The sequence below is a fragment of the Lepus europaeus genome, chromosome 3 (genome assembly GCF_033115175.1).
Source record: "Lepus europaeus isolate LE1 chromosome 3, mLepTim1.pri, whole genome shotgun sequence".
Classification (NCBI taxonomy): domain Eukaryota; kingdom Metazoa; phylum Chordata; class Mammalia; order Lagomorpha; family Leporidae; genus Lepus; species Lepus europaeus.
In genome coordinates this window covers 31,823,068-31,850,723 of record NC_084829.1, presented here as the reverse complement: position 1 = coordinate 31,850,723, position 27,656 = coordinate 31,823,068, and the positions used below count along the sequence as shown (strand labels likewise).

The 27,656-nt window shown below is 52.3% G+C and overlaps 3 protein-coding genes across 3 annotated transcripts; 1 reads left to right on the top strand and 2 right to left on the bottom strand.

Annotated features, from left to right (window-relative positions):
- Positions 1–5,725: 5,725 nt before the first annotated feature.
- On the bottom strand, positions 5,726–7,726 carry AIF1 (allograft inflammatory factor 1). Its single transcript, XM_062187408.1, has 6 exons — positions 7,627–7,726; positions 7,045–7,106; positions 6,894–6,960; positions 6,531–6,572; positions 6,206–6,368; positions 5,726–5,913 (listed from the first exon to the last, which is right to left on the bottom strand). Exons 1-6 carry the CDS (start codon positions 7,649–7,651, stop codon positions 5,829–5,831), a joined length of 444 nt encoding a protein of 147 aa, XP_062043392.1. The 5' UTR covers positions 7,652–7,726; the 3' UTR covers positions 5,726–5,828.
- Positions 7,727–22,177: 14,451 nt separating this feature from the next.
- NCR3 (natural cytotoxicity triggering receptor 3) lies at positions 22,178–24,875 on the top strand. Its single transcript, XM_062187406.1, has 4 exons — positions 22,178–22,220; positions 24,179–24,523; positions 24,621–24,728; positions 24,841–24,875. Exons 1-4 carry the CDS (start codon positions 22,178–22,180, stop codon positions 24,873–24,875), a joined length of 531 nt encoding a protein of 176 aa, XP_062043390.1.
- A 525-nt stretch (positions 24,876–25,400) lies between these two features.
- On the bottom strand, positions 25,401–26,705 carry LST1 (leukocyte specific transcript 1). The gene is made up of 4 exons (XM_062187405.1): positions 26,636–26,705; positions 26,135–26,233; positions 25,918–25,940; positions 25,401–25,613 (listed from the first exon to the last, which is right to left on the bottom strand). The coding sequence occupies exons 1-4, from the start codon at positions 26,658–26,660 to the stop codon at positions 25,455–25,457; spliced, it is 306 nt and encodes a 101-aa protein (XP_062043389.1). The 5' UTR covers positions 26,661–26,705; the 3' UTR covers positions 25,401–25,454.
- Positions 26,706–27,656: the final 951 nt, after the last annotated feature.

The window sequence follows — 27,656 nt, the reverse complement described above, 5'->3', positions numbered from 1 at the left end:
GCCATTGGAGGGTGAACCAATGGCAAAAAGGAAGACCTTTCTCTCTATCTCTCTCTCTCACTATCCACTCTGCCTGTCAAAAAAAATTAAAAAAAAAAAAAACTGACTTATAAATAAATAAAAAATCTTTTAAAAAAAAAAGACTTATTTTTATTTTAAAGGCAGAGTGAAAGAGGAGAGAGAGCATGGCAGAGAGAGGTAGATCTTCCATTCATTGATTCACTCCCCAAGTGGCCATAGCAGCTGGGGCTGGGCCAGTCTGAAGCCAGGAGCCAGGAACTCAAATCCTGGTCTCCCACGTGAGTGCAGGGGCCCAAACACTTGGGTATCGTCTGCTGCTGTCCCAAGCGCATCAACGAAGAACTGAATTATAAGTGAAGCAGCCAGGACTAGAACCGAAGCTCTGATATGGGATGGCAGCATCACAAAGCTGGCTTAACCCATTGCACCAAAATGCTGCCCCTCCTCTTGGTGTTATTTCAGTTCATTGTGTCCAAAACGTTCATTTCCAGGCCCTCAGGATCTGCTCTACCCACACTCTTTGCCATCTTAGCTGATAGCAGTCTTGAAAATCTAGTTCAGGTGCTGGTGTTGTGGCACAGTGGATTAAGCCACTGCCAGCAATGCCAATGGTGGTTAGAGTCCCAGGTGCTCCACTTCTGATCTAATTCCCTGCTAATGCACCAGAGAAAGCAGTGAAAGATGGCCCAAGTGCTTGGAGCCCTGCATCCACATGGGAGGCCCAAATGAAATTCCAGGCTTCTGGCTTCAGCCTGGTCCAGCCTCTGTCTGGTTGCAGCTTTTTGGGGACTGAACCAGTAGATGGAAGATCTCTCTCTCTCCCACCCCCCTCTCTTTCTCCCCCCCTCTCTCTCCTTCCATTTCAAATAAATAAATCTCTTAAAAAAAAAAAGGCAAAAAACTAGTCGCTGTTGCACAGTGTGTAAAGCTACCTCCTATAGTGCCAGCATACCATATGGACACCCGTTCAAGTCCCAGCTGCTCCACTTCTAATCCATCTCTCTGCTATGACCTGGGAAAGCAGTAGAAGATGGCCCAAGTCCTTGGGCCCCTGCACCCGTGTGGGAGACCTGGAGGAAGCTCCTGGCTCCTGGCTCCGGATTGGCGCAGCTCTGGCCATTGCAGCCAATTGGGGAGTGAACCATCGGATGGAAGACTTTCTCTCTCTCTCTCTCTCTCCCCTCTCTGTGTAACTCTGAATTTCAAATAAATAAATAAATCAGAAAGAAAGGAAGGAAGGAAGGAAGGAAGGAAGGAAGGAAGGAAGGAAGGAAGGAAGGAAGGAAGAAAGAGAAGAGGGCTGGCGCCACGGCTCAACAGGCTAATCCTCTACCTTGCGGCGCCGGCACACCGGGTTCTAGTCCCGGTCGGGGCGCCGGATTCTATCCCGGTTGCCCCTCTTCCAGGCCAGCTCTCTGCTATGGCCCGGGAAGGCGGTGGAGGATGGCCCAAGTGCTTGGGCCCTGCACCTGCATGGGAGACCAGGAGAAGCACCTGGCTCCTGCCTTCAGATCAATGCAGTGCACCCGTCGCAGCATGCCGGCCGCAGCGGCCACTGGAGGGTGAACCAATGGCAAAAAGGAAGACCTTTCTCTCTCTCTCTCACTATCCACTCTGCCTGTCCAAAAAAAAAAAAAAGAGAGAGAGAGAGAGAGAGAAGAAACTATGGATCTCAAAAAATTTTTAAAAACTCAGGATTCTGAGGGTTTTTTTTTTTTTTTAGTTATTTGTACTAAGTTAGCCTATTTATTATTTTATTATTATTTAATTATTTATTTGAAAGAGAGATTTTCCATCCACTGGTTCACTCCCCAGATGCCCTTAGTGAAACCGAAGTCTGGAGCTCAAAACTCAATCTGAGTCTCCCATGTGGGTGACAGGGACTCAGGTACTTGAGCCTTCCCCTGCTGCCTCTCTGAGTGCACATTAACAGAGAACTGGATCCGAACAGAGGAACCAGACCTGAACTGAGCCCAGCACCAATGATATGGGATGGGTGTGGGAATCCCAAGCAGTGTCTTTGTTTTTTTTTTCTTAATACTAAAGTTGGTTTTAAATTTTTAAAAATATTTATGGGGCCGGTGCTGTAGCATAAAGGATTAAAGCCCTGGCCTGAAGGCATCCCATACGGCACTGGTTCTAGTCCCGGCTACTCCACTTCCAATCCAGCTCTCTGCTATGGCCTGGGAAAGAAGAAGATGGCCCAACCCCTTGAGTCCCTGCACCTGTGTGGACAACCTGGAAGAAGCTCCTGGCTCCTGGCTTTAGATTAGATTGGATCGGCGCAGCTCCGGCCATTGCGGCCACCTGGGGAGTGAACCAGTGGATGGAAGACCGCTCTCTCTCTCTCCTTCTCTGTAACTATGCTTTTCAGATAAATAAATAAATGAAAAGGGGATTGCACTTTAAAAATATTTATTTATTTATTTGAAAGGCAGAGGGAGAGACAGAGAATGAGAGAGCCCTTTCATCCACTGGTTCAACTCCTCAAATGCTCACAATGACCAGGCCTAGATCAGGCTGAAGCCAGGAGCCAGGAACTCCATCTAGGTCTCCCACATGGGTGGCAGGGGCCCAAGTATCTGGGCCACCTCCCGCTGCTTTCCCAGGCCCATGAGGATAAAGCTGCATTGGCGGTGGAGCAGCTGGGACTCAAACTGCTGCTCTGATGTGGGACGTCAGCATTGTACATAGTGACTTAACCCACTGCACTACAATTCTGGCCCCCAAGCAGCACTTAACCTAGGTAGGCTGGCTCCCTGCTGTCTGATTTTCTCTCTACCTTGTTTTTCTGCTGTCTTTTCCCTGTATCCCATTGACTCTTCCCCTGAGAAACTCACATGGCTCACCCTCGCATCTGGGAGTTGTCGCTCATTGTTAGTCACTTTCTCAGTGAGCCTTTTTGCGCCCACCTCCTACTTCTCTCACATCCTGAATCCTTTGATCCCTTGTCATCTGTTTTACTTTCCCTTTTTTCCATTCTACTTGTCAGTTGCTAATAGGTTGTATGTAAATTTTAAATTATTGTTTTTTGTCAATCTTCCTCCTCTACCAGTTTCCAAAATAGAATGAGATCTTCAAGGCCTCATTTTTTTCACTCTTCCATCCCTAGAAGCTAGACTAGGGACTGGCACAGAGTTGATGCCCATTAAATTATCGGTGAAATATTTTTATTAAAGTAGATATTACAGGGGCCAGCAGTGTGGCATAGAGGGTTAAGCCTCTTCAAGCAGTGCCGGCGTGCCAGTTTGAGTCCCAGCTGCTCTACTTCCAATATAGCTTCCTGTTGATGCACCTGGGAAAGCAGCGGAAGATGGCCCAAGTGCTTGGGCCCCTGCCATCCTCATGAGAGACTTGGAGGAAGCTCCTGGCTCCTGGTTTAAGCTTGGTCCAGCCCTGGCTGTTGTGGTCATTTAGGAAGTGAACCAGCAGATGGAAGATCTCTCTCTCTCTCTCTCTCTCTCTCTCTTTTTTCTCTGTGTCTATGCCTTTCAACTAAATAAATAAATCTAAAAAAGAAAATTTAAAAAAAAAAAGAAAAAAAAAGTATGTATTACATATACGCAGACACACATCCAGGGGTGAGAGATGTCCGTTTCCATGAGTTTTCACAAACTGTACAATGTATGTGACCAAAACCAGAAGCTTCACTAGCACTGCAGAAGCCGCCCTAGGGCTTTTTCTAGTCACTGCTCTTCCCCAAGGTTCACTGTGGCCCTAATTTTTAAAAAAGATTTATTTACTTTTATGAAAGACAGAGTGACAGAGAAAGGGTGGGGGAAAAGATATCTTCTATCTACTGGTTCATTCCCAAAATGGCCATGACAACCAGGGCTGGGCCAGGCCGAAGCCAGGGGCCTGGAACTCTGTCTGGATCTCCCGCATTGGTAGCAGGGGTCCAAGTACCTGGGCCACCATCTGCTGCTTTCCCACGCAGATTGGCAGGAAGCTGGATTGAACCTGCACTCGGATATGGAAGGCCAACCTTGCACGTGGGATCGCCACAATGCTAGCCCCTAACTTCGAACAACATAGATGAATCTCACTTGTTCTGTACTTCATACAAAGGACAGTTTCACAGAGAGGGTTCTTTTGGTGTCTTTCATCTTTTGTTCAACATTCTGAGATTGGCCAGATTGTTGTGTATAGTTGTGGCTTCTTCTGGTTGCTCTATAGTCGTAGAACATGGTGTGAATATAACCCACTTTATTTATCTTGAATGAATGACTTGGGCCCAAGATCCTTTCTATCATTCTTGGTGTCCAAGTGCTTGGTGATCATGTGAGGATTACATGAATTACCACATAGGCAAACATTTAGAATAATATCTTGTACATAGTGGGTTAGCTGTTAATTTCATTATATTCAGACACCTGACTCAGCTTTTCAGTGGTTGTTTTTGGGGCATCGAGTGATGGTCTCTTCCTCATCGGAAATCCTGTGCAGGTATTGTAACTGCTTAGCACTCCCTGCCCAGGCTGCCTCCCTGGCCTCGCTGTTGGGAAGGGGGCCTCCAGGGTCTGGGCCTGTCCTCAGGACATGAAGCAGATGAGCAAATCAGATTCCCTATTTCCAGGTGTGTGTGTGTGCATGTGTGAGTGTTTGTGCATGTGTGTGTGTGTGTGTGTGTCAAGAAATCTGAAATAGTGACCAGGGATTGGGAGTTGCTAGAGTTGACTTCTTAGACCCCAGGGAGGAGGAAAGCGAAATCCTCACCAAGGCTCCTGCTTTCTCTTCTATCATTTAGAAACCCCATGTCCCCAGTAGCCTCCCCAACCAATTCCTTTTTATGATATAAACACACTTTTAAAATATTTCCATGTGTTTTCTTTTTATTTAAAGATTTAGAGATTTCTTTTTAAAGATTTATTTGTTTGAGAGGTAGGGTTACAGAGAGAGGGAGAGACAGAGAAAGAGGTCTTCCATCCACTGGTTCATTCCCCCAGTGGCCGCAAGGCTGGAGCTGAGTCCATCTGAATCCAGGAGCCAGGAGCTTCTCCCTCGTGGGTGCAGCAGCCCAAGCACTTGAGCCATCTTCCACTGCCTTCCCAGGCCATAGCCAGAGAGCTGGATCAGAAGAGGAGCCGCCTGGACATGAACCGGCACCCATATGGAATGCTGGTGCTGCAGGCGGAGGCTTAGCCTACTACGCCACATTGCCTGCCCCCATAAACTCACTTTCTATAGCATATCCCCAAAAGGACCTTGGTCACTCATGAAACATTTAAATTATTGGGCTTTACAGCTTTGTCAATCCTTTACTTCATTAAATAACACCACCTCTTTCATGCACTCACTCGCAGTTGAAACATTCCTGAGGGCTTGTGCCAGTGGCAATGGCAATGGCAATGGCAATCCCCATTTTCAGAGGACAGCCTCAGCGAGGCTGCACAATTTGTCAAGGTCACAGCGCTTATAGCGGCAGAGACCACTGGTTCGAGGTCATCATCACTTCTTATGAAAGCTGCCGTGGGCCCAGGTGATAGTTTTTCGTCTGGACCTATCTTTTCCTCCTACCTAAATTCCTTGAGGCCAAGGCTGTTGTAAACATTGGGAATCCCCCTTGGTGCACACAGCCGGCAACGATAGGAGACACCGCTGGGAAAATGTGGACAAATTGCTCACTTGAGCAAGTCCTTGCTGCTCTTCTCTCCTCCCCAAACCCGGGGGGGAATCCCCAAATAAAAACCAAGCTGACTTGATCTGGAGTGGGAGCAGTATTTAATGCACTTTGACTCTGGCTCACAATTCTCTCTCCTTTTCCCATCGTGTGGTCATCCCAAGCCCCTTCAACCCCTGCCACACGATCAGGGCAACTCAGAGATGGCTTTCTTGGTTGGGGGACCAGTTGGCTTTTCCTGTTCTCTTGCTTTCTCCTCATACATCAGGATCCTGGTTGAGAGGGGGAAGAGACACGGGGCTCAGGGGGACACTTTTGTTAAGGGAGTACATCTTCACCTGCCAAGACAGCCCAGTAGGGAAGGGGTTGTGGGGGTGGAGGGAGAAAGAAGGGCAGGGATGGAGGTGCTGGGGGCGGTGGGACCACAGAGAGCCTTGGAAGAGTGCCTCTAAGGATGGAAGAACACATGCTGTATAGAGAGGGCCACTGGAGCCCTGGGCCCAGGGTGCAGCCGGGAAGGGGGCAGCAAGAAACAGGTGAGTGCAGTTGGAAGTGTGGCCTCACATTTTTAGGATGGCGGATCTCTTGCCCAACATCATCCTCAGAAAGTCAGAGTAGCTGAATGTCTCCCCGGAGCCACTGGACACCTCTCTGATTAATTTCTTTAGCTCTAGGTGAGTCTTGGGGACCCCCAGTTTCTCCAGCATTCTCTTAAGGGACATGATATCTGGAGGCAGAGGATGGGGAAGGGAGAGAGAGAGAGAGGAAGTTCCCGGCCCTCCCTCCCCTACTTTCACATTCCCCTTCCCCTTCCTCTGATTCTGGTAGGTGGTAGGGGACTTCCGCCTTCCTAGGTCTGCACACCGCCCCCAAACCACCCTTTCCTCACCAATATCTCCATGTCCATTCAGGTCGAATTCCATGTATTTCCCTGGGTGAGGAGTAAAAGCAGAGAGAGTGAGTGACAGAGGATGGGGGAAGGGACTGCTGACTCTGGCTTGGTCCCAGAGAAGATGTGGAAGGAAGGGGAGGGCCAGGCAGAGAAAGCGGGGTTGAGGGGAGCCCTGGTAAGGAGGAGGGCACTGGGGAGGGGGTTGCTGAGAGGGGCAAGCCAGGCAAAGGACCACGGCGGGGGACACTAGAGGCAGGCTACCCTCTTGCCCCGAGTCAGTTTGAGCCCTGTGCTGTCCCTGCTTTACTTGGGGAAGGAGCCCCGCTCCACCCCACCCCCAAAACTGCAGGTGCCCCTCACGCTTGAAGGCTTCCAGTTTGGAGGGCAGATCCTCATCAGTGCTGTATTTGGGATCTTCCAGGAATTGCTGTTGGAGGCAAGCCAGAGCAAGGGTCAGCCCCCGTCCCGTGCTCTGTCCCCCAGGCACTGGCCGCTCCCTTCTGCCTTCTACCTTATTGATCTCATCCAGTCCTTCTTCCTGCTGGGCCTTCAGCAGTCCAAAAGCTTTTCCTCCTGTGGGGATAGAAAGGTTAATCAACCCAGGGGGCCCAGCGCTGTGGCGTAGCAGGCTAAACCTCTGCCAGTGGCGGCGCTGGCATCCCATATGGGCACCGGTTCAAGTCCTGGCTACTTCTCTTCTGATACAGCTCTCTGCTAATGTGCCTGAGAAAGCAGTAGAAGATGGCCCAAGTCCTTGGGCCCCTGCACCCATGTGGGAGACCCAGAAGAAGCTCCTGGCTCCTGGCTTCGGATCAGCCTAGTTCCGGCCATTGCTGTTCTTTGGAGAGTGAACCAGTAGATAGAAGACCTCTCTGTCTCTCCCTCTGTCTGTCTGTAACTCTACCTCTCAAATAAATAAATAAATAAATAAAATCTTTTTAAAAAACAAAAAAACAAGGTAAATGAACCCTCACCCCTGCTTTCTTCTCCCCACCCCCACATGCAGTGGGACACCCGGTCCTACCATGTGGCCTCTCTAGCTGTCCACCTCCCTCCTCCCATCTGATGCCTCTGCCTAGCCCTCCTTCCCTACCCTGGAAATCCCTGGCTTGGCTCATAGCTCAGCAGATGCCGGGGGAGGTAGGGAAAGAGGCCGGGCTGGCAGTCAGATAGTCTCTCTGCCTCTCTCTAGTCAGACGCTCAGGGGCCTGCCTCCTGAACTTCCCCTTTCCCCCCCATTCCCGCCTCCTCTGCCCCTCCCCCAGGTCACGTCCCATCAGCTTCTGCGGACACTAGCACCCTGGGGGAAGATAGAAAGGGCAAAGAACATTCTGCAAAATCCCTCTTTGTGAGAGCCCCGGGTGTCTGTCGCAAAGGAGATCTTTTAATGGTCTTTTAGGAACCCAGGAGCATTTATTTTCAAGCGCAAGTGGCCTTTGACTAGGGTTTGTGTTTGGTCGGATGTCCCACGCCTGGACGCGCAGTGGAGGAAGGGCCAGTGAGCTGCCGTGCCCTGGGACTGGGAGCAGAGTGAATCTGCAGGCAGCTCCAGGAGGGTGGCGCCATGGGCTAGGGCCTGCAAAGGTGGAAGCCTCACTGTCAGCTTCCAGACAGGCCTTTGGGGAGTCGGAAATACTTGACGGGGGATTTTAATTGGTTGGCTTTAGGATGTGCAACGAAACCCTGTTGTCTTGGCTTCCTTTGAAATCTGGAGTAAAATCCACAGAGCTCAGGAGTTTGAGGATTTAAATAGACTCTTTGCAGGAACTGAAAGTGGTGCTGAAAGAGACAGTATTTGTAGATGTAAGAGGCAGGGAGGGGGCCGGTGCTGTGGCGTAGTGGGTAAAGCCACCGCCTGCAGTGCTGGCATCCCATACGGGCACTGGTTTGAGACCCGGCTGCTCCACTTCCCATCCAGCTCTCTGCTGTGGCCTAGGAAAAGCAGTAGAAGATGGCCCAAGTGCTAGGGCCACTGCACCCACATGGGAGACCTGGAAGAAGCTCCTGGCTCCTGGCTTACAGATTGGCACAACCCCGGCAGTTACAGCCACCTAGGGAGTGAAACAGTGGATGGAAGACCTCTCTCTCTGCCTCTGCCTCTGCCTCTCCTTCTCTCTCTATGTAACTCTGACTTTCAAATAAATAAATAAATCTTAAAAAAAAAAAAAAGAGGCAGGGAGGGAGCTACTGACTCACTCACAGGAAGGGGGTGTGTGTGGTGAGGGTGCTGTTTACCATGGGCTCACTGCAGTGGGTGCGTAGCTCTGATAATGAGCTCTCTGGGCATAACTTTGTTATCACTGTTTGGCTGGTCACTTTGGGGGAAGTAAGGACAGTGCATCCCCTTCACTGGGTGGTCCTTGTCCCACCTTCCTGCCCAGGGCTCCCTCCACCCCCGTGCCCTAGCATGGATGGAGACACCATACCTTCTCCCTTCCTCCCAAGTTTCTCCCTTGGCATCTGGGGGTTTTCACTTCTCACTGTCCTCTCCCTGACCCAGGCAGGTGTGGCAGACGCGGGAGAGGACATTGACTTCTTGAGTTCCCTTAATGGCAACTGCCCTCTCCCAGAGGGGCAGCTGCAACCATGTCCTCCCAGTGCTCTCAGTCCTGCTGTGCACGTTATGATTCAGGCATTCGGTCAACAAATATTTGTTTATTTTGTAAGTCAGAGCTACAGAGAGAGGGAGAGAGAGAGAGAGAGAGAGAGAGAGAGATCTTCCATGCTCTGATTTACTCTCCCAGATGACCCAGTGGCCAGCACTGGGCCAGGCTGAAGCCAAGAGCCAGGAGCTTCTTCCAGATCTGCCATGTGGGTGGCAGGGGCACAGGACTTGAGCCATCTTCCATTGCTTTTCCCAGGCCGTTAGCAGGGAGCTGGATTAGAAGTGGAGCAGTCGGGACTTGAACCGGTGCCCGTGTGGGATGCCAGTGTTGCAGGCAGCAGCTTTACCAGTTAAGCTACAATGCCAGTCTCAATCATTCTATAAATATTTATTGAGTGCTTACTCTATGCCAGGCATTCTTCAAGGCCCGCTGAACAAACAAATGAAAACTATTGTCCTCATGGTCTGTCTAACTGAGGAAGGCAATCATAATAAAGAGGTGTGTGAAAGGTAACATGTGCTGGGGCCGGCACTGTGGTGTAGCGGATAAGGCTGCTGCCTGTGGTGCCAGCATCCCATATGGTCACAAGTTCGAGACCCAGCTGTTCTACTTCTGAGCCAGCTCTCTACCATGGCCTGGGAAAGCAGTAGAAGATGGGCCAAGCCCTTGGGCCCCTGCACCTGTGTGGGAAGACCCAGAGGAAGCTCCTGGTTCCTGGCTTCAGATCGGCGCAGCTCCAGCCATTGCAGCCACCTGGGGAGTGAACCAGCAGATGGAAGACCTCTCTCTCTCTCTCTGCCTCTCCTCTCTCTGTGTAACTCTGACTTTCAAATAAATAAATAAATACATCTTTAAAAAAAAAAAAAAGAAAAGTAACGTGCTGATGGAGCAAGACAAGGTGGGGAAGGAGGAGTGGGTGCTGCAGGTGGAGTACAGGTTTAAGCATTTTAATTAATTAATTTATTTTCATAAGTAGGGCTGGGCCAAGCTGAAGCCAAGAGCCAGGAACTCCATCCTAGTCTCCCACGTGGGTGGCAGGGACCCAAGTCCTTGGGCCATCATCCACTGCCTTTCCAGGAGCCTCAGCAGGAAGCTGGATGGGAAGTGGAGTAGTTGGGACTGGGAATAACACTCCCGTGTGGGATGTGGGCACCCATTATTGCACTGCGATACCTATCCTCTCAAACCTCAGTTTATTGTTGTTTATTTTAAAAGATTTTTTATTTATTTATGTATTTGAAAGTCAGAGTTACACAAAGAGAGAAGGAGAGGCAGAGAGAGGGAGAGAGAGAGAAAGAGAGGTCTTCCATCTGCTGGTTCACTCCCTAGATGGCTGCAATGGCCGGAACTGTGCTGATCTGAAGCCAAGAGCCAGGAGCTTCTTCCGGGTCTCCCACATGGGTGCAGGGGCCCAAGGACTTGGGCCCTCTTCTACTGTTTTCCCAGGCCATAGCAGAGAGCTGGATCAGAAATGGAGCAGCAGGGACAGGAACTGGTGCCCGTATGGGATGCCGGCACTGCAGGCAACGGCTTTATTGGCTATGCCAAGTGCCGGCCCCTAAAATATCACTTTGGACACCAGCTCTGTGGGGGCGTCTCCTACACCAACCAGTTCTCCAGCTCTTGGTGGATCTGGATTGGGTCTGCTACAATCAAATTCATTTCTGATGCTATCGCCCACGCCCACCAGGCTGCCCTCACACTGGATGCCTGGGGTGAGCCCTTCTGACCACAGCTGTCAGTCTCCAAGTTTGATAATTCACTAGAAGGGCTCACAGAGCTCGGGAGCACTGTACTTGGGCACCTGGTTTCTTAGAAAGGATACAGCCCAGGACCAGCCAGGTGGAAGAGGTGCCCAGGACGAGGGAGGGTGGAGGGAGGGGCGTGTTGCTTCATGCCTTCTTGGTGGATGCCACCCTCCCAGCGCTGACGGGCAGCTGGACCCCATCCGTTTGGGTTTTTACGGAGCCCACATCCTGCAGGCACTGATTGGAAGTTGGGGGATGGGCCTGAAATTTCTAACCCTCTAATGATACGGTTGGTTCCCTTGGCAATGAGCCGCCCATCCTTAGGGGCTTTCCAGAAGTCACCTTATTACCATAAACCCAGGTGTGGTTGAAAGGGGATTGTTAATGAATAGTAAGACACTCTTCATCTTTATCACTTAGGAAATTCCAAGAGCTTTAGGAGCCTTGGCCAGGAGCTGGGACAGAGACCAAAATACATATTTCTCACTATCACCATCTCGTGTTGAGTGAAGCATTTCGGGCAGTGGGAGCAGCGTGTGCAATGGTCCTGAGGTGAAAGCAGTCTGGATATCTGGAGCGGCGGGGAGGTCTGTGCAGCTGAAGCTGGGTGCAGGTGAGGTCGGAGACACTGGCTTCTGTTCTGCCGGAGCTTCTGCCTCCCAGCCTGGTCTTCCCATGGAGGGTGGCTTGGCAGATTACCACAGTGGAACAGAGCTTAGAGGCTCAGAAAAACTTCCTGGGAAGGGGGCAGCTTTCCTGAGTGCTGGTCAAGTCTGGCTGCTCTGCTTCCGATCCAGCTTCCTGCTAATGCACCTGGGAAGGCAGCAGCAGATGGCCCAAGTGCTTGGGCCCCTGCCACCCATGTAGGAGAGCTGGATGGAGTTCCAGGCTCCTGGCTTCCGCCTGTAACAGCCCTGGCTGTAGCAGCCATCCGGGGAGATCTCTCTCTGTCTTGCCTCCTCTCTTTGTAAATCTGGCTTTCAAATTAAAAAAAAAAAAAAAAAAACTACCACATTCAAATATGAGTAACAAAAATGACCACAGCTTCTATATGATTAATTATGAGAAACGAGGTTAAAAAAGAGCAATATGGGGACCGGTGCTGTGGCATAGTGGGTAAAGCCACCGCCTGCGGCACTGGCATCCCATGTGGGCGCCAGTTCAAGTCTTGGCTGCTCCATTTCCCATCCAGCTCTCTGCTATGGCCTGGGAAAGCAGTAGAAGATGGCCCAAGTCCTTGGGCCCCTGCACCCATGTGGGAGACCCAGAAGAAGCTCCTGGCTCCTGGCATTGGATCAGCCCAGCTCCAGCCGTTGCAGCCATTTGGGGAATGAACCATCAGATGGAAAACTTCTCTCTCTTTCTCTCTGCCTGTGTAACTCTGCCTTTCAAATAAATAAATAAATCTTTTTCTTTTTTTTAAAAAAAAGAGCAATACAGCCTACCCAACAGATGATGATACACTAGAAAAATATTACCAAAAGCAGACGGAAATTATAGCCCAAAATCCCATCATGAGTTGAAAAGCAACAGAACTTAGCGTTTCAGCAGTGAGGGAATGCCACACGTGAGAAATGCAAGTGCTCAGGGAAGAGACAGCGGATTAAGAGAAGGCACGAATGAGAGGAGGAGGAAAGACGCAGTGCAACAATGCAAAGCCACTGCAAAACGAACATCATGGAGAAGGGAAACTTATAATAAATATCCCTAATTTTAAAAATTTATTTTTTATTTATTTGAGAGAGAGAGAGAGAGATCTTCCATCCACTGGTTTGCTCCCCAGCTGCCTCCAACAGCCAGGGCTGGGCCAGGATTTGAGGTTGAGCTGGTGACGGGAGGTCTCTGTCTTCCTGCCTCTCATGTAAAGCACAAATGTATATCCGTTGTGGCCGTGAATATGTGTTTGCTGTCTGTGCTGTTGTTCCTGTTTTCTACTTCATGCATGTTGAAAATTATCTTTGTTCTTTTCTGTGGTCTTTTTCTATTTTTTTTTTTGAGATTTTATTTATTTATTTGAGAAGTAGAGGTACAGACAATGAGAGGGAAAGACAGAAAGAAAGGTCTTCCATCCAGTGGTTCACTCCCTTAATGGCTACAGTGGGCCGGAGCTGCGCCGATCCGAAGCCAGGAGCCAGGAGCCTCTTCCGGATCTCCCACATGGGTGCAGGGGCCCAAGGTCTTGGGCCATCTTCTACTACTTTCCCAGGCCATAGCAGAGAGCTGGATTGGGAGAGGAGCAGCAGGGACTCAAACTGGATACAGGAGTCTGGGAAGTCTCAGGCCTGGTGGAGGAGGAGGTGAGATTCTGGAGTGGAACAGCTTTCTAGGGGACGTGAGCCAAGGCGTAGGTCACGTAGAGTCAGGGTGATGGTCGGAGGGGCCGGGGGAAGGTAACTGTGAAGGTAGGGCGTGGTGAGATGCGTCCAAGAATGCCCACAGCAGATTTACTCACAACAACAGCAACAGCAACAACCCCACACAGTACGGCGTCAGGTGAATGCGTAAGGAAGCCGCGGAATGCACACGTAAGAAAACACCGCTCAGCACTCGAAAGGAACAAGCTACTGATACATGCAGCAATGTCTGTGAATCTCACAGACATCACGTGGTGTGAAAGAAACCCAGGGCAAGAACATGTGCTATGTGATTCCATTGACATGAAGTTCAAGAACAGATTAAACTTGACTAGGCTACAGATCAGCGGTTGCTCCTGGGAGAGGGGAGGAACTGATCAACGAGGGACGTGGGGGAGTTTCTGGGGGTGATGGTAGTTATCTGTATCTCAACCGCAGTGTTGTTTACATGAATATATACATTCGCCAAGGGCCATCAAATCATAGTTTTAGGATGGACGTGTGGCGACAGTGCTGTGTGTAGGCAGGTAAAGTTGCTGCCTGCAATGCCAGCATTCTATATGAATACTGGTTCAAGTCCTGGCTGCTCCATTTTCCAGTCCAGCTCCTTGCTAATGCGCCTGGGAAAGCAGTGGAAGATGGCCCAAGTGCTTGGGCCCCCGCACTCATGTGGGAGACTCGGAAGAAACTCCTGGCTCCTGGCTTTGGATCAGCTCAGCTCTGGCCGTTGTGGCCATTTAGAGAGTGAACCAGCAGATGGAAACTCTCTCTCTCTCTCTCTCTCACTCACTCTTAAAAAAGAAACAAATATTTATTTAAAAATCTTTAATATTTCTTTAAAAATCTACACATCACATTGCAGATAATTATACCTCAATTTTAAAAATTGTCATTTATGTGAACATTAAGTCCATCGGGGAAGGGACAGAGGTTGAAAGAAGAGGAAGCTTGAGAATGAGGTGCCAGCCCTGATGGACACTAGGGAGATTGGACGATCACGGTGAGAGGGAGGGACCCAAGGCGGGGGTGTCAGGTGCTGCAAACCTCAGGGGAGAAGCTGTTGTCAGAGTTGAAGACGTCATGACCTGGGAGCCATTCTTTAGTTGAGAAACACTGACAAGTTCTTGGCCCGAGGAAAAGTTACCCCAGCCAACATCTTGAAGAGAAACCCGCAGCAGGGGCAGGACTGCGTGTGCTGGAGTTGCAGAGCCTCCTGTGCTGCTCTGAGCTCGGAGCTGGGAGCTTATTGTTCCCCATCGCTCCCCAGCAAGCCCAGAGATGACTGGTAAGGACTTTATACCAAGGGTGGTGGGTGTTTGGCACAGTGGTTAAAATGCCACCTGAGACAACCACATCCCACATCGGAATACCTGGGTCCTAGTCCCGGCTCCACTTCTGATCCCAGCTTCCTGCTATCGTGCACCCTGGGAGGCAGCAGATGATGGCTCGAGTCCTTGGCTCCCTGCCACCCCCATGGGAGACCCAGCCTGGGTGCCTGACTCCTGGGGTCAACCTGTCTCAGCCCAGTCTGTGGCAGATATTTGGGGAGGAACAAGTGAATAGAAGATCTTTGTCTCTGTCTCTGCCTTTCAAACAAACAAACAGATAAATAATTTTAAAAAGAAGACCAGAGACTGGTGCTTATCCACTAAAGAACTTTTCTTTCTTTTTATTTTTTTAAGATTGATTTATTGGGTCCAGTGCTGTGGAGCAGCAAGTTAAAGCCCCAGCCCACAGCATCGGCATCCCATATGAGCGCCAGTTCGAATCTGGCTGATCCACTTTTAATCCAGCTCTCTGTTATGGCCTGGGAAAGTGGTGGAAGAAGGCCCAAGTTCTTGGGCTCCTGTACCCACAAGGGAGACGTGGAGAAAGCTCCTGGCTCCTGGCTTCAGATCAGGCCATTGTGGTCATTTGGGGAGTGAACCAGCGGATGGAAGACTTCTCTCTCTGTCTCTGGCTCTACCTCTCTCTTTCAAATAAATAAAATAAAACCTTAAGAAAAAAAATAACAACAACAACAAAAAAAAAACACCAAAAACAATAACAAAACACAAAAAAGAAGAAAGAAAAAAGAAAGAAAAAAATAAAACCTTAAAAAAAAAGTTGGGCCCCTGTCACCCATGTGGGATTCTTGGTTGGAATTCCTGGCTCCAGGCTTTGGCCCTGGTCCAGCCTCAGCCGTTACAGGCATTTGGGGGAGTAAACCAGAGGGTAGGAGCTCTTTCTCAATCTGTCTCACTCTCTCTGCCTGTCTCTCTCTCTGTCTCTCTCTCTTTTTTTTTCTTTTTTTTTTTTTTTTGATAGGCAGAGTGGATAGTGAGAGAGAGAGAGACAGAGAGAAAGGTCTTCCTTTTGCCGTTGGTTCACCCTCCAATGGCCGCCGCGGCTGGCGCTGCGACCTGCGCATCGCGCTGATCCGATGGCAGGAGCCAGGTGCTTCTCCTGGTCTCCCATGGGGTGCAGGGCCCAAGGACTTGGGCCATCCTCCACTGCACTCCCTGGCCACAGCAGAGAGCTGGCCTGGAAGAGGGGCAACCGGGACAGGATCGGTGCCCCGACCGGGACTAGAACCCGGTGTGCCGGCGCCGCAAGGCGGAGGATTAGCCTAGTGAGCCGCGGCGCTGGCCTCTCTGTCTCTTAATTAAAAATAAAACTTAAATTTAAGAAGTTTATTTTGATGCAAAATTTTTTGAAACCCACACGTAGTTTTTCGTTGTATGCGTTTTCTCTGGATTTTTTTGGAGGACCCTTCATATTAGGATTTCTTCTAGAAGAAATAAAAACACAGCCATTGTCTTAAGTTTCGCTATGACAAATGGCTTGGATGTCCTAGGTGAAGATATGGGAGAGCAGGGCCTCTTCAAGTTTGGGCGCAGCGTCAGCACGGGTCAAACTGCACTGCGGAATGACCACACCTTGAGCACCTGGTGCAGTGGCATCTGGAGGCATCTGCTCCCACTGCACAGATGTGCAAATAGTGAAGCCAAGACTCCAGCTTAGGCTGGCTTGACTCCTAGGCCACGTTGGCCCGGGACCAGTAGGACCATGTGACCATGTGCACTGGGAAGGCCGACTTGTCTTCTCAGGCCTGCAGCCCACTCCGTGTCCCCACTGGGACTGATCTGTCCCCCCTCTCCAAACTGTGGACTTCTCACGGTTGAAAAAAAGATAATTTCTCCCACGTTGACTCTCTGGGGGTGGGGATAGGGTGTTACTAGGGGAGGCAAGGTGAGGGACAAGGTAGAAACTGGAATTGAGGTGGTGTGGAGAAAGCCTCCATCGGTGCCTCAGGCCCGCCCCACGCTCTGTGACCACCAGAGGGCACCCTTGCCTTGCCATGGCATCTCAGTTCCTCATTCAGGGGTGGGGAGCCTTTTTACTGCCAAGGGCCAATTGGGCCTTTTAAACATGATTTGTAGGCCATACAAAATTATCAACTTAAAAATTAGCCTGGGGGCGAGCTCTGTGCTGTATCGGGTAAAGCCGCTGCCTGAAGTGCTGGCATCCCATATGGGCACCAGCTCGAGTCCTGGCTGTTCCACTTCCAATCCAGCTCTCTGCTATGGTCTGAGAAAGCGGTGGAGGATGGCCCACGTGCTTGGGCATCTGCATCCATGTGGGCAACATGGAAGAAACTCCTGGCTCCTGGCTTTGGATCAGCACAGCTTTGGCCATGCAGCCATCTGGGGAGTGAACTAGCAGGTGGAAGACTTCTCTCTCTGCCTCTGCTGCTCTGTAATTCTGCCTTCCAAATAAATAAATCTTAAAAAAAAAAAAAATTAGCCTGCTGGGGCTGGCACTGTGGCCTGCTTCGGTACCATCCCATATGGGTACCAGTTCAAGTCCTGTCTGCTCCACTTCTGATCCCGCTCTCTGCTATGGCCTAGAAAAGTAGAGGAAGATGGTCCAAGTACTTGGGCCCTGCACCCATATGGGAGAGCCTGAGGAAGCTCCTGGCTCCTGATCAGCTCAGCTCCTGCCATTGCAGCCATTTGGGGAGTGATCCAGAGACTGAGAGACTTTTCTCTCTGTCTCTCGCTCTCACTGTCTGTAACTCTTCCTCTCAAATAAATATTTTTTTTAAAATTAGTGTGCCATAGATGCATTGAATTTCAAGTCCTACCTGTGGTTGCATTGGCAGGGCCAGGCCAAAGGATTTCGGCAGCCTTTTGTATGGCCCACAGGCCGGGCATTCCTACCTGCACCTGCCAGCCCCCTGGAAGATGGCCCTAGGGAGGGAGCACTCCACCGCAGGACAGTATGGGTCAGTTTGCCCCAGGGTGTATGGTACATGTGGCTGTCCAGAGAGGTTAAAAGATTGTTTAAAACCAGGTAATGAGTTCATGAGGGACCTGGCATCAGAACTCATCCTGACTAAAGCCAGCGTGCTCAGCCACGGTTACTGCTTCTCTGAAAGAAAGGTCCGCATCCCTGCTGTGGCGGGTGGCAGCAGGACAGTCTACACACATCATGAAACAGACCTAGAGGCACAGGAAAAGAAAAAGAAGTTCGAGGGTGGGAGTGTGGTGCTGCAGCTAAGAGGCTGCCAGGGACACCCACGTCCCATTCTGCAATGCCTGGGTCTGGTTCCCGGCTCCATTTCTGATCCAGCCTCCTGCTAATGTGCATCCCGGGAGGCAGCAGGTGAGGGCTCAAGGACCTGGGTCGCTGCCCTCCAACTGGGAACCTGGACTGAGTTTCTGGCTCCTGGCTTCAGCTTGACCTAGCCCAGCTGTTGGGGGTGCATTTGGGGAGGAAGCCAGCAGATAGAAGATCTCTCTCTCTTTCAAATAAAACTAAATTTCTAGGGGCCGGTGTTATGGGTTAAGCAGCCACCTGTGACACCACCATCCCGTTCGGGTGCCAGTTTGAGTCCCAGCTGCTCCATTCTGATGCAGCTCTCTGCTAATGGACCTGGGAGAGCAGCAGAGGCTAGTCCAAGTGTTTGGGCTGCTGTACCCACATGAGAGACCTGGAAGACACTTCTGGCTCCTGCCTTCAACCTGGCCCAGCCAAAGCCATTGTAGCTATTTGGGGAGTGAATCAGCAGATGAAAGAGCTCTCTATCTCTCCTTCTTTCTCTGTAACTCGGCCTTTCAAATCAATAAAATAAATCTTTAAAAAAATAAATTTCCCAAACCTCAAATAGTATTTTTTTTTTTTTTTGACAGGCAGAGTGGATAGTGAGAAAGAGAGACAGAGAGAAAGGTCTTCCTTTTTGCCGTTGGTTCACCCTCCAATGGCTGCTGCGGCCAGCGCATCTCGCTGATCCAAAGCCAGGAGCCAGGTGCTTCTCCTGGTCTCCCATGTGGGTGCAGGGCCCAAGCACTTGGGCCATCCTCCACTGCCTTCCCGGGCCATAGCAGAGAGCTGGCCTGGAAGAGGGGCAACTGGGATAGAATCCGGCGCCCCAACCGGGACTAGAACCCGGTGTGCCAGCGCCGCAAGGCAGAGGATTAGCCTGTTAAGCCATGGCGCCAGCCCCAAATAGTATTAATATGAAAATGGGATAGTATGTGGCAAGTCCCAGCTCCACCCACCGGGAAGTGGGCAGAAAACACAAGATCCAGGCAAAGGAACTGGTCCACATCAGTTGGATCCAACATGGCGTCCAGATTAGCCACTATCCAACCTCCAACTTCATTATCCCCTCATTAGAATACATTAGCATAGTAGAAACTGCCCTGACTCCAATGGGAGTGACCATACAAGGAGAGAAAACAGGTGGATCCCTAATTCCTGGAAGTTCCTGCCCTTCCCAGAAATAAGCGACTGTTCTGCTCAGATATTAATGCACATCTCCTGGAGCTCAGAAACGTAGAACCCTGGCTACAGCCGGCTGCTATGTCTGTGGAAAAGCCTGCTCTTTGCCACTTGCTTTAATAAAATTTCTTAAGAAAACTCTGCTGGCTTGCAGTTCTATCTTTCACCAAAACCAAAGACCCTCCCGAGGCTAGGGGGACGTACACAAGGGTCTTCAGGTGTCCTGTATGAAGAGCAGCCAGAGAGAGACGTGCACTGACGGGGGGTAGCGTGTTGCACAGTCCTTTCTGTGCTGTTATTTCCTGTAGGTGTGTGACACACATATAAGAGCACGTGGCACACACTTGTCCTAATCCCTCTGTGATTATGTGTAATGCAGTGGATTTTTCATTTGTGTTTGCAAAAATACATTTTTTAAAAAAATATTTATTTATTTGAGAGGTGGAGTTACAGATGGGGGGAAGAGAGAGAGAGAGAGAGAGACAGGTCTTCCCCAAATGGCTGCAATGCCAGAGCTGGGCTGATCTGAAGCCAAGAGCTTCTTGCGGAGCTGCACCAATCCGAAGCCAGGAGCCAGGAGCTTATTTCAGGTCTCCCATGTGGGTGCAGGGGCCCAAGGACTTGGGCCATCTTCTACTGCTTTCCCAGGCCATAGCAGAGAGCTGGATCAGATGTGGGGCAGCTGGGACTTGAACAGGCACCCATAGGGGATGCCAACACTGCAGGCAGCAGCTTTACCTGGTACTCTACAGTGCCAGCCCCCAAAATACATTAAAAAAAGATTTGTGGGGCCAGCACTGTGGCGTAGAGGGTAAAACCGCCACCTGCAGTGCCAACATCCCCTATGGGCGCTGCAACATCCCCTTGAGCCCCTGCACCCACATGGGATACCTGGAGGAAGCTCCTGGCTCCTGGCTTCGGATCAGCACAGTTCCAGCCATTGCAGTCATCTGGGGAGTGAACCAGTGCATGGAAGACCTCTCTCTCTCTCTTTCTGTCTCTCTCTCTCTCTTTCTCTCTCTCTCTCTCTCTCTCTCTGCCTCTCCTTCTCTCTCTGTGTAACTCTGACTTTCAAATAAACAAATCAATCTTATTTTAAAAAAGAGATTTGTTTATTTATTTGAAAGACAGAGTTACAGATAGAAAGGGACTAGGAGAGAGAAAGAGAGAGGGAGATGGCCAGGGCTGGACCAGGCTGAAGCCAGGAACCTGGAACTCCACCTGGGTCTCCCACATGGGTGGCAGGGGCCTAAGCTCTTGGGCCATCTTCTGCTGTGTTCATAGGCACATCAGCAGGGAGCTAGACTGGAAATGAAGCATGCTGGACTCTGCTCATATGCATGCCAGTGTCACAGGCAGTGACTTAACCCACTGTGCCACAAAAACAGAGCCTGGCTGGCACTGTGGCATAGTGAGTAAAGCCTCCACCTGCAGTGCTGGCATCCCATATAGGCGCCCGTTCAAGTCTTGGCTGCTCCACTTCCAATCCAGCTCCCTGCTATGGCCTGAGAGAATAGTAGAGATGGCCCAAATCCTTAGACCCCTGCACCCACGTGGGAGACCCTGAAGACGCTTCTGGGTCAGATCAGCCCAGTTCTGGCCATTGCAGCCATTTGGGGAGTGAACCAGCAGATGGAAGACTTCTCTTTCTGCCTCTGCCTCTCTGAACACTGCCTTTCAAATACATAAATAAAAATCTTAAAAAAAAAAAAAGCCAGCCCCTGTAAAAATGCATTTTATGGGTTAGCATTTGGCTCAGCAGTAAAGATGCCGCTTGGGATCGCACTGTCCCAGATCAGAGTGACTGGTTTGATTTCCGGCTCCATTTCCAATTGCAGCTTCCCGCTAATGTGTAGTCTGGGAGGCAGCAAATATGGCTCAAGTACTTTGGGTCCCTGCCACTCTGGGGGAGGCCTGGATGGAGTTCCATGCTCCTGACTTTGGTCTGGCCCACCTTGGGCTGTTGAGAGCATTTGAGGAGTGAACCAGAGGATGGAAGATCTCTGTCTCTCTGCTTTTCAAATAAAATGGCAATACATTTTAAAAATCTTTTAAATGCATTTCATGTAATAGGCACATTGTGGGTTCTCAAGAAAAGCTAGAGGGGGCCGGCGCCGTGGCTTAATGCTAATCCTCCGCCTTGTGGCGCCGGCACACCGGGTTCTAGTCCCGGTTGGGGCGCCGGATTCTATCCCAGTTGCCCCTCTTCCAGGCCAGCTCTCTGCTATGGCCCGGGAAGGCAGTGGAGGATGGCCCAAGTGCTTGGGCCCTGCACCCCATGGGAGACCAGGAGAAGCACCTGGCTCCTGGCTTCAGATCAGCGAGATACGCCGGCCACAGCGGCCATTGGAGGGTGAACCAACGGCAAAAAGGAAGACCTTCCTCTCTGTCTCTCTCTCTCTCACTATCCACTCTGCCTGTCAAAAAAAAAAAAAAAAGAAAAGCTAGAGGAATGGTGACTAAAATAGCAAGGGAATATGTCTTCTGGTGGGTTGTAAGTCCGTGTAGAAGGTTCTGGACAAAGCAGATCTCTGCTGCGTGTCTTTCTGTCGTGGAAATCAAATATGAGTAAGTCCAAACTTCATCAGCTGAGCTCACTCTTTTGCCAAATCACCCAAGTCAACACTATCAAAGCACAACAGGGTCCAGAAAAAGTCCCTGGAAGGTCACCCCTCTGCCTGCCATCAGCCTGCTTCTCCCATTCCCCTCATTACAGAAATCCTAGCGCAGCGCTAAGATTGAGGCGAGGAATGAGTGGAGCCAGGGCGAGGGGAAGTCGGTCGACTCTGGTCACACAGGGCTCTTGGAGGCTTGTTCTGGGTAATGAGCTGGACTTCTTGCACCTCAGAAGGCGGGAGAACCACATCCTGGCCTCACCTACCCACTCACCCACTCTTTCGGTATCAGCCACCTAAGCTGCACCCTGCCCCTCAGCCTTAGGACCCAGCCCACAAGCTGCCCTGCTTCCTAGTGTCCACAGAGCCGGGTGAGCAGCGCCCTTGCTCCTGGAAGCGTGCACTGATGCCCACCATCCCTGCAAGTCCTTGGCAAGTGTTGCGTGAGACCTGTTTGTAATAGGAAGTTCCCCAGCTCCACCTGCTGACCCCAGGCGTGATCACACCAAGACCTCACTGCGCAGCTCCCCCTCGCCGACAGGCACACCTGCCGACATGACCTGGATGCTGGTGCTCATCTTCGTCACGGCCCACCCAGGTGACAGGGCACTTGATTAAGACCGAAGGAGTGTGGGGCTGGTGGGGGGGGGGGTTGGAGGAGAGTGGACTTAGATGCACCAGGGGCGCAGGCATGCAGGAGGCTGGACACTGAGCTGTGAGGGAAGCGGTGGACTCCCCACTTTTCAGTCCCTTCATGTGCTCACCTGTTGCCAGGGTCACTACCCAGGTCCATCCCTGAGCCCTTTTCACAGCCACTTCCTCTTAGGATTAAAGGACCAGTGAAAGATGGCCAGGAAGAAGGAAGGGCTGGAGGAAGCGGCCTTTTTTTGTGCCTTTCTTTTCTTCTCTTTTCTTTTCTATGTGTGTGTGTGTGTGTCGCTTTTTTAAGGGATCTGTTTTAATTGATGTTCAATAAGTATTTTAAACCAGGCTTCTTAGCTAGGGTCTAGATAGATAATTAGGACTTTGGGAGATTTTTCTTTGTGAAACTGAAATTTGGATGTCAGAGTTACACAGAGAGAAAAGGAGAGGCAGAGAGAGAGAGAGAGAGGTGTCTTCCATCCACCTGTTCACTCCCCAGATGACAGCAACAGCCGGAGCCGTGCCGATCCAAAGCCAGGAGCCAGGAGCTTTTTTCTGGGTCTCCCATGTGGGTGCAGGGGCCCAAGGACTTGGGCCATCTTCCACTGCTTTGCCAGGCTGTAGAAGAGAGTTGGATCAGAAGTGGAACAGCCAGGACTCAAACCGGCGCCCATATGGGATGCCGGCACTGCATGACTGGCAAATTTCCCTAACTCAAGGATTTAGTGAGGGATTTTAATTAGTTTAATTCATAAATATGGATGTGCTAAATTGGGAATCTCCATGTGTGTTCCCTAGAGATTTACTTAATTATCTCTAACAAAAACTAATGTGGCAAAGATGGTTTACTCTAAATGCCATTTGTACCAAAATGATACCTGAAACAATGTAATTAAGGATATTAGTGGGGGCTGCGCTGCAACATAGCAGGTTAAAGTCCTGGCCTGTAACGTCTACATCCCATATGGGCACTGGTTCGAGTCTCAGCTGCTCTACTTCCAATCCAGTTCCTGCTAATGCACCTGGGAAGGCAGCTGAGGAGGGCCCAAATCCTTGGGACCCTGTACCCATGTGAGAGACCCAGAGGAAGCTCCTGGCTCCTGGCTTTGGATAGGCCCAGTCTGGCCATTGCAGCCATTTGGGAAGTGAAGCAGCAGATGGAAGACACCTCTCTCTCTCTCTCTCTCTCTCTCTCTCTCTCTCTCTCTCCCCCTTTCCCTAGCACTTTCAAATAAGTAAAATAAATTTTTAAATAAAAAGGATATTAGTTAGCTAGGCATCCATATTTCATGAATGAGCTTCAGTTTCATGTGGCAAGTTCAGGGTCAACAAGTTATTGGTGAACGTGCCTGGACGATGATGGGAAAGGGTGAGGGTGAGAGGTGATATGGGAGAGAGTATGAAGAGTGAGTTAATAAGCCTCGTTTAGAAATTACAGTGGTAGGGGCCGGTGCTGTAGTGTAGGGAGTAAAGCCGCCACCTGCAGTGCAGGCATCTCCTATGCTGTTCAAATCCCAGCTGCTCCACTTCAGGTCCAGCTCTCTGCTATGGCCTGGGAAAGCAGTGGAGGATGGCCCAAGTCCTTGGGCCCCTGCACCCACATGGGAGACCTGGAAGAAGCTCCTGGATCCTGGCTTCGGATTGGCCCAGCTCTGGCTGTTGCGGCCACTTGGGGAGTGAACCAATGGATGGAAGACCTCTCTCTCTCTCTCTCTCTGCCTCTCTGTAATTCTGCTTTCAAATAAATAAAGAAATTACAGTGGGAAAGAGGAAAGGGTTTCATGAGGCCTGCCGTGTGCTGGTCCCCAGGCACCCAACATGTGGGGACATCTGGATACCCCATGCTGAGCTCTCTTGCCTTCTCTCCTTGGGTAACGGGGGAGATGTTTCTCTGGGTCTTCTCTCTGCCCCCAGGATGCTGTACCCTCTGGGTATCCCAGCCCCCTGAGATTCACACCCAGGAGGGTGTTGCTACCATCCTGCCCTGCAGCTTCAACGCCTCCCGGGGGAGACCGGCCATTGGCTCCGTCACGTGGTACCGGGACAAGGTGGCTCCAGGGAAGGAAGTGAAGAACGAAACCCCAGAGTTCAGGGGCCGCCTGGGCCCCCTGGCCTCTTCCCGGTTCTTTTACGACCACCAGGCTGAGCTTTGTATCTGGCACACCTCGAGCCGTGATGCGGGCGTCTACGTCTGCAGCGTGGAGGTGCTGGGCCTGGGCGTCGGCACAGGGAATGGGACTCGGCTGGTGGTGGAGAGAGGTGAGGTCCGGGGCTGGGGGGGGGGGGGGGCGAGAATGTGTCTCTGGGAGGCAGGAACCCTCCCCAGCCTCGGCCACAGAGCCCCTTCCTCCTGCAGCCCCTCCTCCGCTAGAGGCCAGCACAGTCCTCTTCCTCCGGGCTGGATTCTACGCTCTCAGCTTTCTCTCTGTGGCCGTGGGCAGCACCCTCTATTACCAGGGCAAATGTGAGTCATGGGGCTGGGGCCATGGGGCAAGCCACAAGGGAGGGACAGAGGCCAGGAAGAAGAGCGCTTCTGGGCGGTGGCCCTGAGCGGCTCCCGTTGTCCCTCCCACCAGGCCACTGTCACCTGGGGACACATCGCCACTCTTGAACGGCCTCTGAGGAGTGATTCTAGACCCCTACCCCTCGCCGATCCCCAGCCCTCTTCAAGAGACCCCAATAAACCTGTCTCTGTCCAACCACTGACTCCCTCTTGTGAGTCTCGTGTGTTTTCTTCCCCATTGTCCAGATGCCCCAGGACGCCTCTCTTCAGGTCGCTGGCTCCTCACCCCCACCCCCTGCTTCCAAGTCCGACCTGGAGGGGAGACGCAGAGAGCTTCCCAACAGTGGTGCCCAGAGGCCCCTCCCACCTCCTCTCCCCGTCCAGGGGCTGAGGCTGGCGCTCCTGATCTGACAGCTCCTACTCCAGCCAGGCCCCCTAAACAGCCCCCCCCCCCACTCTTTTCTGGCCCGCAGGAGAGCCCAGGCCCTTCAACATCTTCCTTCACCCCATAAACCACCACTTGCCCCCAACTGGGGGTGGGTGGGCCAGCGATCGTGCTGAAGGGGGGGGGTGCTGGAGAGACGGACAGACAAGTCTGAGACACAGGTGACCGCACCACAGTCTTTACTGGGAGCACCACCGGGTGACGCTGGCCTCTGGCTGGGGCGAGGCAGGTGTCCTGGGCGCTCAGGTGGGCTTGTTTTTAGCAATGCAGGCGTAGTCAGCACTGGGGTCCTCCTTCATGCTTTCTCCTTCTCCGTGGGCCTGCTCCGTGCCCTCTGCACTCTGCACGGGCAGCCTCTGTAGAGACGCGTAGTGGAGCTCCGTCTCCCCCGAGCGCTGGACCTGGGGCCGGGGGCGGGCGGGAGGCGCTGATGGGAGGGTCTCGGGCGTGTCCGCCCTCAGACCCTTCCCTGGGATACCCGCCCCCCACCTCCCACCTCTCTTACCTCGCTGCCTTCGCCTTTTCTCTTTCTCCACCCCCACCCCACTTTCTCCTTTGCTCTCAGCCCCCCCCCCCCAGCCCCCTTGTCCCAGCCCTCTGCTGGGAGACGATCTTCTTCCGATCTTTCCCCGTTTCCCACTCGATCTTTCCCCGTTTCCCACTCGGGCTCTCTCCCACCCTGCCCCCTCCTAACCCCAGACTCACCCAGCTCCTCTCTAGCCGCTTCACTGGAAGAAAAACAGCAGCTCAGCCGGGGGCCTGCTCACCGCCCCCCTCTCCCGCGGGCCTTGCCCCACTTGCTGGACCCCCGCCCCCCGCGGTTCCCATGGCCAAGCCCCACCCCCGCCCCCGCCCCGGCCCCGCCTCTCCCTTTGGATGCTCTTCTCTCACCCCTCCCACGGCAACATGGAACATGGCTCACCTCTCCTAAGGAGCCGGCACAGACAGGCGGACAGAATGGTCCCGACCAGGAGCAGCAGCCCCAGCAGCCCCAAGGCCACGTAGAGCAAAGGGCACAGGTCTGTTGGGAAGAGGGATAGCGCTGGAGGGCCCACTGCTCTCTTCCCCTGAGCCCAGCCTTCTGGGTGGCGGGAGGCATCTCAAGTCTCCTCTCCAGCTGTTTTCAGACACAGGAAATTGTCCTCTCCAGATCCCCAGCCCAGCCCCTGTTATCTCCCCTCCTGCCCGAGGGCCCGCATCCCTCACCTGTATGCACATGAGCGCCTGACTGTTGCTCACCCCGCGAGCTCCCGCCACCAGCCCTGCTGCTGCCACTGAGCATCCGGGGAGGTCGTTTCCCACCTGCACAGGCTGCTCCCCGGAGGCCCTGGCAGCTGCTCAGGAGCCACACGTGCCCCTGTGCCCTCACTCCTCCCGGAGTCCCCACAGCCCGCCCTGCACAGGAGGGCGGACCCTTACTTACTCTTTGTACACCAGCTGTCACCCATGGCAAGCTGGCATGAGGCTGGCGGGGGACTGGCGACTGACCTGGCGGTCAGGAGACCCAGCGCCTGGGCTAACTGGCCTAGGGTTAGTCACGTGCCCCAAGTTCCTCATCTGCAGCCGGGCGGCCTCTGTTTCAAACATTCTTCTGGCTGAGGCGCTTTGCTGTGCAAACCCTGAGCTGGGTACTTCTTGGCCGTCGCTGCTCATCCCTGTAGCAGTGTAGGGTGCCGGGGTGCCTGTCTGCTAGCTAAGAAACCAGAAACTCAAGCCTTCACTGGGACTCGAACACCCAGCCCAGAAGCAGCAGAGCTGGCGTTCTAGGCTCCAGAACCCACCCCCTCCCCTCCACCCAGGCATTTTGGAGCGGCGTCTCCCGCACCAGGGAGTTCCAGGGGGCTGATGCTTGGGCTGATGGAGGGAGAGGAGCAGGGTGTGCAGTGGATGTGGGGCTTGGTGGAGGAGGGCAGCAGATGGGGTCCATTGACACCCAGGAGCTCCGGCTTTGCTCCCTCAGCCCCAGAGCGACACGGGAGAGCGGGGGCCCAGCATGTCTGGTGTGTGCGTGGGCGTGGAGAGCCTACGGCCCTGTAACTTCCCCTCAGGGACTTCCTGCCCTCCAACCACTGGTTCCTGTTTGAAGGCACTGAGGTCAGGGGCACTCCCTTCACCCCAGAACCAAATGAATCCCCTAGGGACGGAAGCAGAGACCCTGGCAGGAATGCTGGGGTGCGTGGCAGGTGGAGGGGAGAGACCGTGGTGCCCGTGTGGCCGGGAGAGCCACAGTGGACGGTTTGTCACCTGCAGGCAGCAGAAGCTGCACGGAGGATGCTTCTAGAGTCCCAGGAACCCCTAGCCTACGCGCTTCCTCGCTTCCGCTCAGCCTCTGCTGGCTCAGGGGTGGGGTCATCCTCCCCCCAGTGTCGCTGCTCACTCCCGGCTTACTCAGAGTTGTGGCTCACGGGCTGGGTGCATTCCAGACCCGCTCGCTCGGGCCATCT